The following is a 7951-nucleotide window of genomic DNA, read 5'->3' on the forward strand; positions in this document are numbered from 1 at the left end:
TGCTTACGTAAAACGTCGTTTCTCAGTGGATTCAAGCTCGTCGCAACTGTAACCTGAACAAGGTGCGAGGGCGAAGGGAGGCAAGAGGCAGGATGTGGGCCACATGGCCCGCGCGAGGCGGCTGCGGCACGCCCGTCTCGCACGCTGAACACGTTTGATTTGTATGGATATACCTTTAGAAGTAACAAATTTTATGTTACGTTAAAAAAGTAAACTAATTTTAAACATCGTATCTACAGAAGAATCATAAATCACATGATCCTTAATATTGATATTACAACTTGTTTATTTTGCAACAATCTCCTAGTATTAGATAAAGACGTGTATGAGTATTGTAATCATTTTAATTAAATAAATATATATAAAAACAATAAATCTCATTCAAAACTTAAGTAGGCACGTTCTCTGACCTTGGCATTTTCATGACACTACATTTTAATTAATTGTATATTAGGAAGGTCCATATTTCGCATTTCACAAGCACAAGTAAAGTTAAAAATCGTCGGGGCCAGCACGTGTGCACGGTAATTTCAGCCAAATAAATATGACTCTGTGTTGCGTGCACCTCCACTTATTATTAAACAATCGTCGACTTGTTGATACTCTTATTAACAAAGAAAATCACGATATTAAGTCTAAACGCTACTTTAGCTTCGGACAACAATCTTAAGGCAGATACTCACATACTATAACATGATAACTGAATCCGATGACGTCACAGCACCGTTCACATACCTAAGTCATTAAAATATATCTATAGATTCTTCAAACTTTCGTGAAACATTATAATAAACTTATAAAAAAACGGCTAAACACTCACGTATATTCGTCCGGTTGCGGCACCTACTAGTTCTGAGCCCATCGGGGATCCTTCATCAGGGTGAGTGGAGTGATTATTTCGCGGACGTGGCCCGTCGCTCACTGACTCTCACTGACCAGTCCCACTCACCCTGATGTAGGGTCCCCGCTGGGTCCAAACCAGTCGGTGCAGCCACCGGACGATTATACGTGAGTGTTTAGCCGTTTTTATATTACTTTATTGATATATTCGTTTAGCGTACAATTCCAATACTTCGATATTTCTACCTATCGATTTTTTTAATTGACAAAAATTATCTTTAAGTTATTAAGTTCCCATCCCATTTCACATCTGGTCACCCACCCTATCGAATAGCAATATTTAAAAGCGATGTAATGAATTTTCATACGGTTTTCAACAGTAGCTGGGGTGATATATTAGGGTTTGTTGCACATCAATTAAGTCATTTAACTCCGATGATGTTTGAAGAAAACTGCTGGTTTATCAAGAGAAAAATATGCACTCTACTATTAGTATGAAATCGAGTAAATATAACTCTTACTCTAAGAAGAAATTTAAAGATATGTATGAAGTCAACCAACCCGCACTTGGCCAGCGTGGTTGACTATGGCCTAATCACCCTTAACTTAGGGTAGGCTCCGAGCCCCTCGGTGGGGACGTATAGTGAGCTGATGATGATGATGATGATGATAATGATAGTCTGGAAAAACACATAGACTACTGCTTATGATTTTTTTATTTCTGGTGTTGCGGGCGACATCTAATAGTTGAATATAAATAAAATTACATTTATTATTTCTAGAAATAAAACGCTAAACCTGTCAAGTTTATAAAAAAAACAAGCAAAGAAATAAACTAAACACGTACACATTGTTTTAATTATGCGCCTTTATAATTTAATGTGCGCAGCTGCACTCGTAATGTTACGTGGCTTGCAAATCTTTTTCAGTTTATTGCCAACCCTATAAGTGTTTTACAGCCAGTATTAGAAGTTCCTATAAACATTCCTAACTGAGTGCACACGCACTGTGTTCTATAATAAGCTTCTTGGAGTTACTAAACGTTATTATGGTAACTAGGTTTTGAGTAACTATGGTATAGTATAACTAAAAGAAATCAGTAACCGGATATAATTTTAAGTACATTTTATCAGGTATTTATCATCATCAGATCACTACACGCCCCCACCGAGGGGCTTGGAGCCTACCCTAAGTTATGGGTGATTAGGACATAGGCAACTACGCTAGCTAAGTGCGGGTTGGTTGACTTCACACATATCTTTGAATTTCTTCTCAGATACGTTGCAGGTTGCATCACGATGTTTTCCTTCACGGTAAAAACGTCGGATAAATGTACATATGTAAATCGGAAATCGTAAAACACATTGGTACCATGGATTCGAACCCAGGACCTGCAGATTGCAAGTCAAGTGCTTGACCCCTGAGCTACCGACGGTCGTCGTTCTGATTTTTAAATTTTAATGTATATTACTGTAAATAAATTAAACAACGATATGACTTACAACCTTTATTTCTTAAGTTAACAATCGAAACACATTTACACTAAACTTATTTGATAATGTACAACTCGGATAATTGTTAATATCTCTTTACAGGCTTATTGCAAGTGAAGGCAGAAAAATACAGTTTCAAATTTAATATTTCCCACGCATTAATAACCCATTAAGTATACTTCTTAAAACTATACGCATTATAAGTTAAAATACTTCAAGCAGTGAGTGAATACATGGGAAAAATACTGTGTTCTAAACTGTTTCGAATAGACGAGAAATCTCTCAGTGCTCACTAAAGCATCATATTGAAGATAAAGTAGGTGCATGGCGGATCTAAAAGTGTCCGCATGACATTCAAGCCGCCCACGGTCGCTTGTTTGCATAAACGCATAGGGCACTACCTGACCTTATGACCTCTGTATCAGTTAGCGTCGTGACCTGCCTGAACTTTCAAGCTTCATCAGCACGCAACTTCACACTTCCAACGAATTACCCTACTTTTATTCCTCTAAAATAAATTCTATAACCATCAAGATAATTTAATTTATAAATGATGGAGTCTCTTTCAGGTAAACTTAATTTTTTCGTCAAGATTGTGTTAGAAGTTCAAGAAAGATTGCTCGTCCAGAAGCCCATAATATTATAATTATATAATATTTAAAAATAAATACTTTTAATCCTTATACTAATATGTCTTATAATATATTTCGTAACAGAAATGTATTAAAGTTTATCATAAAAATGATTAATTGACTTATTTTAAGTAGCTTTGTATCTACTCCAATAAGTCTATGAAGTAATGTGTGACATATGGAACTTATTTAAAAGTGCAAAGATTGGGATTATTAGAAAAGTGAATCCGACAAGCCTGGATGCAGAATTGCTATCGTCTTCATTATCATCTTCTCCACTTCCTTCCTCGTCACCACTTCCTTCCTCTCCACTACCTTCATCACCACTTCCTTCCTCACCACTACCTTCCTCGCCGCTTTCGTTTTCAATGATAACATCAGAATCATCATCTTCAACCCTGTCATCAAGATCCCACCTACCTACAGCATCTATAAAATGCTTATCGTAAATCTGTTCCCAGAAAAACACAGTCTCGATATGAGGGTTTTGCAAGTCTACTTCCAAGCTTCCTCCTTGACTTTCATTAATTTCTTCATCGTCTAAGATTCTCAAATAGTTTGCATTCGAATTGGTAAATGGCTTCCATTCTACTTGTGAGAGTTCGGTTTCTGGTATCCTTAAAACAAAAAAGAAGTCTGATATTTAGCTTAATAATGTAAAAACAAATACAATAAAATTAATTACCAACCTATTTACTAAAGTACCTACACTTTTTACCGATTTGTTTTGTTAAAAAATATAAAAGATCATTTTTTCAGTGTAAAAACTATCTGGATTGTTGTGAAATATGCAATTAATCAAAATAGTGTTCCTTTTCCACTTGAATAGAAGTATATAAGGACTATTTAAGAAAAGTCTTAAAAAAGTGATTTAATCATAAAGTCCGCGAAATAATACCAGTACCACTCATCCTGATGAAGGGCCCCCGATAGGCTCGAAACTAGTCGGTGCCGCCACCGGACGTATATACGTGAGTGTTTAGCCGTTTTTATATAAGTTTATTATAATGTCTCACGAAAGTTTGAATAATTTAATTTAAACATTATAGCCGGTAATACTTACCCGGTTTTAGCAAAGTTTGTCCAACGTTCTACTAATATATCGCTTACAGCTAAATCCATTTTCGATGGTTGTGATTCTGAATCGTGATAAAATAAATAAGCTAATTCTTCACTGTGAGCAGCACTATTTACTTCTATAGGCCCCTCAAAGAGATCCCCCAGGCTACCCTTGTAAGAAAACTGATACAAATAAACAGGATTATTGGAAGAGGCCCGTAAACTAGCTTCTCTTATTGCTGATACTAAAATCATAGTATCTCCATGGTATGAGAGGAAACTCTTTATTTGTGTTTCATTAATAATATTATCACGAAAATAAAACGACCGTATATTTTGTATGGTTTGTAACCCGTCTTCATTGTCTTCCAGTTTCAAATCAGGTTGAACAAAATCATCAAATGATTCTTCCATTTTTTCTAACCAATCATCCTCAAATGCTTCTTCTGCTCGTATCGTTCCTTCATAATCAACAAAACCAGTCATAAATGGTATACGAGCATATGAACCTTCGGTTAAAATTGTGTATGGAGATTTTGTAAGAAATGGCTCTACATTTTCTATATCCTCTCTTTCAAGACATGGTGCAAATGCTAACGAATTATCAGTAAGATCAAGTTCATTGATAACGGCCATAAGAGCTGCTACGCTAGTTCTTTTAAAAGCATCTGTTAGATCATGAATACTATTGATAGTATGTCCGAGCGCTTCAGCGACCTCTACTGCGTATTTCAAATTGTCTCGTGTCACAGCCCATGGCGACAGCGCAGTCCCACTTTGAGATATTACTTTACTAATAAGACCATCAGCAAAAGGTGATAAAGATACTAAATCAACCGCAGCAGCTCCACTTCCATGTCCGAAAAGACTTATATTATCAGGATCTCCACCAAATGGAGCTATATTTTCTTTAACCCAACGCAAACCGGCAACTATATCTTTTAATCCTGCATTCCCAGGCGCTGCATCGTTTCCTAAGCATAGGAATCCCAAAATTGATTCGCGATAGTTCAATGATACGATAATTACATCACGTTCCATAAAATTTGTAAAAGACAATTCGTGTTCGTATATTTTATCAAATTCTTTTCCCTTTATCCACACCATGACGGGTAAACGATTAGTATTCAATGTCGGAGTGTAAATATCCGCCACTAAACAATCTTCCGTGCCCTCATAGCCAACACCTAAAGCTCTAACGCATTTTATACCTTTTCTGTTAGCTATAAACATACTCTGAAATGACGGTGGCGGTGAAGGTGCCTAAAAACAATATTAAATAATTAATGTTTAGAAAATGAACATACATATTATGATGTGAAAAGATTTAGGCGTCAACAGCACACTGGTATATTTAAAAGGAATTTGTTGGTCAATGTCCATAGAAGCAACTTGGGATTTTCAATTATATTGCATTTTAAAGTTACATATTTAATTAACTTACTATTATAGTCACATCTCGCCTTAAAAAAGAAGAAAAGAATTTAAGGAAAGCGCAAGAACAACATATTACAGATGTTGTTGTAATAAAATGCATAGTACCTTAAATCTATTCGGTCCAGATGTGGAATCAGCGTATGGTATTCCATGAAACTCATAATAGTTACCATCGGCAGCAACAGATCCCACAACAGTTCCTTGGGCGATAGAAACCATACGTAATTGTGGCGTTTGAGCCATCGCACCTAAAACGCACAAAGAAAATACACTTAACGCTAACGCCATGGTGCTCAAATGCGCAATTTAAGACTGATCATTGTAAGGATGCATGAAATACTTATGCTACAGTTAAGATAAGATACCAATAAAATATCTTAAGATATTATTTTATCTCTTGGTGTTATCTCATCTGAACCAACAAACATTGAAAGATTTATTTCTAAGTATTCAAAAATAATGACCTTGAAATATTAAAATTAAGATATTTAAAACTGTACACCAAACTACAACTTGTACATAAATTATCCAGTATATTATTTATGGAGTGTAAATAACCTGACCATAATTTTCTATGACCGAATCACACTATACTGGACGGTAGTAACAATCCATGTAAAAGCCACGCAATATTTACGCCGAAATTATTTTTACGAATATTAAATAATAATTTAATTAATGAAGTAACCTTCAAAAACAATGAAAGGATTACCTTCACTATTTTTGAAGGTTTAAACATAAATTAAATAAAAAATTGTCTTTAAAATCATCGTAATACCGTAACCGCATGGACAAAAAGTTCTATCTTCGAATTTAGGCCAATGACCTTAATAACGGAAAATGCCTCTAGATATATGAAACCGTTTTTGTTAAATACTTGATTTTAATTATCAGTATTGTGAACTTTAAGTTCATTATTATAACGTTGATGTTTTGACTCCAAGTTCAGTTTTTTCTCTGATTCCCTTAGAGGGGGTGAAGGGACCCCGAACGGGGGCGGAGGCACGGGGGGTCCCTGAAATGTGCGGCGCATCTGTCCCCGCACCATCGGAACATCTTCATGAGAATTTCTGATTCATCGCTTTTTGTCATCTTTATGTTTGCTGTTTTTAATCATTAAAAATATTATTACATTTCTTATGTTATGAATCATTCGTTACACTGCTAATATAGTTTGAAATCAAAACGAACGTTACCGAATTTATCGGCACTAATTTTTTGTAACAAATCACTTTATATGAAAAAACAAGACATGTTTAAGCTTCTATGTGCGTTTGTCTAAATGTGTACATGCTTTAACAAAATAAGAGATAATCCAATAAGAAATTGTCATAAAAGTATTTTGTTTATAGAATTGATAAATTGAATAGCTGCACGATTTACATTTTTCATACACAAATTCTTGAGAATTAGACGAAAACATGTGCAGACAGATTAAAAAATATATTTGTTGTTACAAAAATTCCTTAAAAAAAAATCCTAACGCAAAGAGAGATAAAGCAAAAAGCTTAGACGATAAACAAGATATGCTCAATGAAATGGGGGCGATTTATCCAGCATAGTATGCGTTCTAATAACCTAATATTTTAATGTTACAATTTCGCGCAAACTTTTGAAAAGCTAAGAACAACTTAAGTTGGTTATCTTCCATCTCCCGGATTGTATCGGGATGCGATGGTCTGAAACATGTGTCGCACCACGTGGGTCCGTAGCAAAAAACTTAAGGAGAGAGGCATTCAATGTCACAAATACTAATACAGTGAAAAATGAACCCTATAATATTTGACAAGAGTTAAAAATTGCTTAAATTGAAAGTGTACATGTGATGTTTTAATTGAAAAGTTATCACCTTGTGGGAGACTCCAATGGGACAGGCGAAAGGTTGAGCATTATGCGTAACATATTGTAAACTCGTGCGTAGACAATGAGAATATGATGTTTGTGATGAAATTGTACAGTTATTCATGTTTATCCAGATTGATCGCGAGTTCCAATATCTAAATACTCGTACAAAAATTTGTCAGCCTTATCATATGACTTGAAAAAACTGAGATGACAATATTTTTAGAGATGTCTTAACAATGGAAAGGAACAATGTCAAAGAAAAATGTAACCTCTTGCTTGAACAATTCACTGATTTTAACTTTTGAAGAGTCATTCCATTCTTGTTTTGCCCGGATTATTATAGAAGTTGACAGTCGCCTTCTTTGTTTTATTTACTAGTCTTAGGACGTACAAGTACAAAGAAAGCTAAGATGATTGTTTTGTTAGTAAACAGTTGTAGAAATGTATAATAGTTATTAAAGTTTAGGTAAATAGTGTGGGTTGGGGAGAAATACAACAACAGCGTACGTGTTCGATAGCCGGCGCCCGAGGGCAGTTCTAACTAATTACAGTACACTTTGTTGGAGCTGTGATGTTGAAGCAATTAAAAATGTACTAAGCGCGAATATATTAAGAAGTAGAGAAAAACAAAAGTTTATCTAGACT

At 35.1% G+C, this 7951-nt stretch overlaps 1 protein-coding gene across 1 annotated transcript; it reads right to left on the reverse strand.

The window, feature by feature from the left end:
- Positions 1-2396: 2396 nt before the first annotated feature.
- On the reverse strand, positions 2397-5781 carry ae3 (alpha-esterase 3). Its single transcript, XM_013322043.1, has 3 exons — positions 5567-5781; positions 4029-5287; positions 2397-3582 (listed from the first exon to the last, which is right to left on the reverse strand). The coding sequence occupies exons 1-3, from the start codon at positions 5747-5749 to the stop codon at positions 3123-3125; spliced, it is 1902 nt and encodes a 633-aa protein (XP_013177497.1). The 5' UTR covers positions 5750-5781; the 3' UTR covers positions 2397-3122.
- Between the last annotated feature and the right edge of the window lie 2170 nt (positions 5782-7951).

This window comes from Papilio xuthus, unplaced genomic scaffold (assembly GCF_000836235.2).
Source record: "Papilio xuthus unplaced genomic scaffold, Pxut_1.1 DF825946.1, whole genome shotgun sequence".
NCBI classification, from domain to species: Eukaryota; Metazoa; Arthropoda; class Insecta; order Lepidoptera; family Papilionidae; genus Papilio; species Papilio xuthus.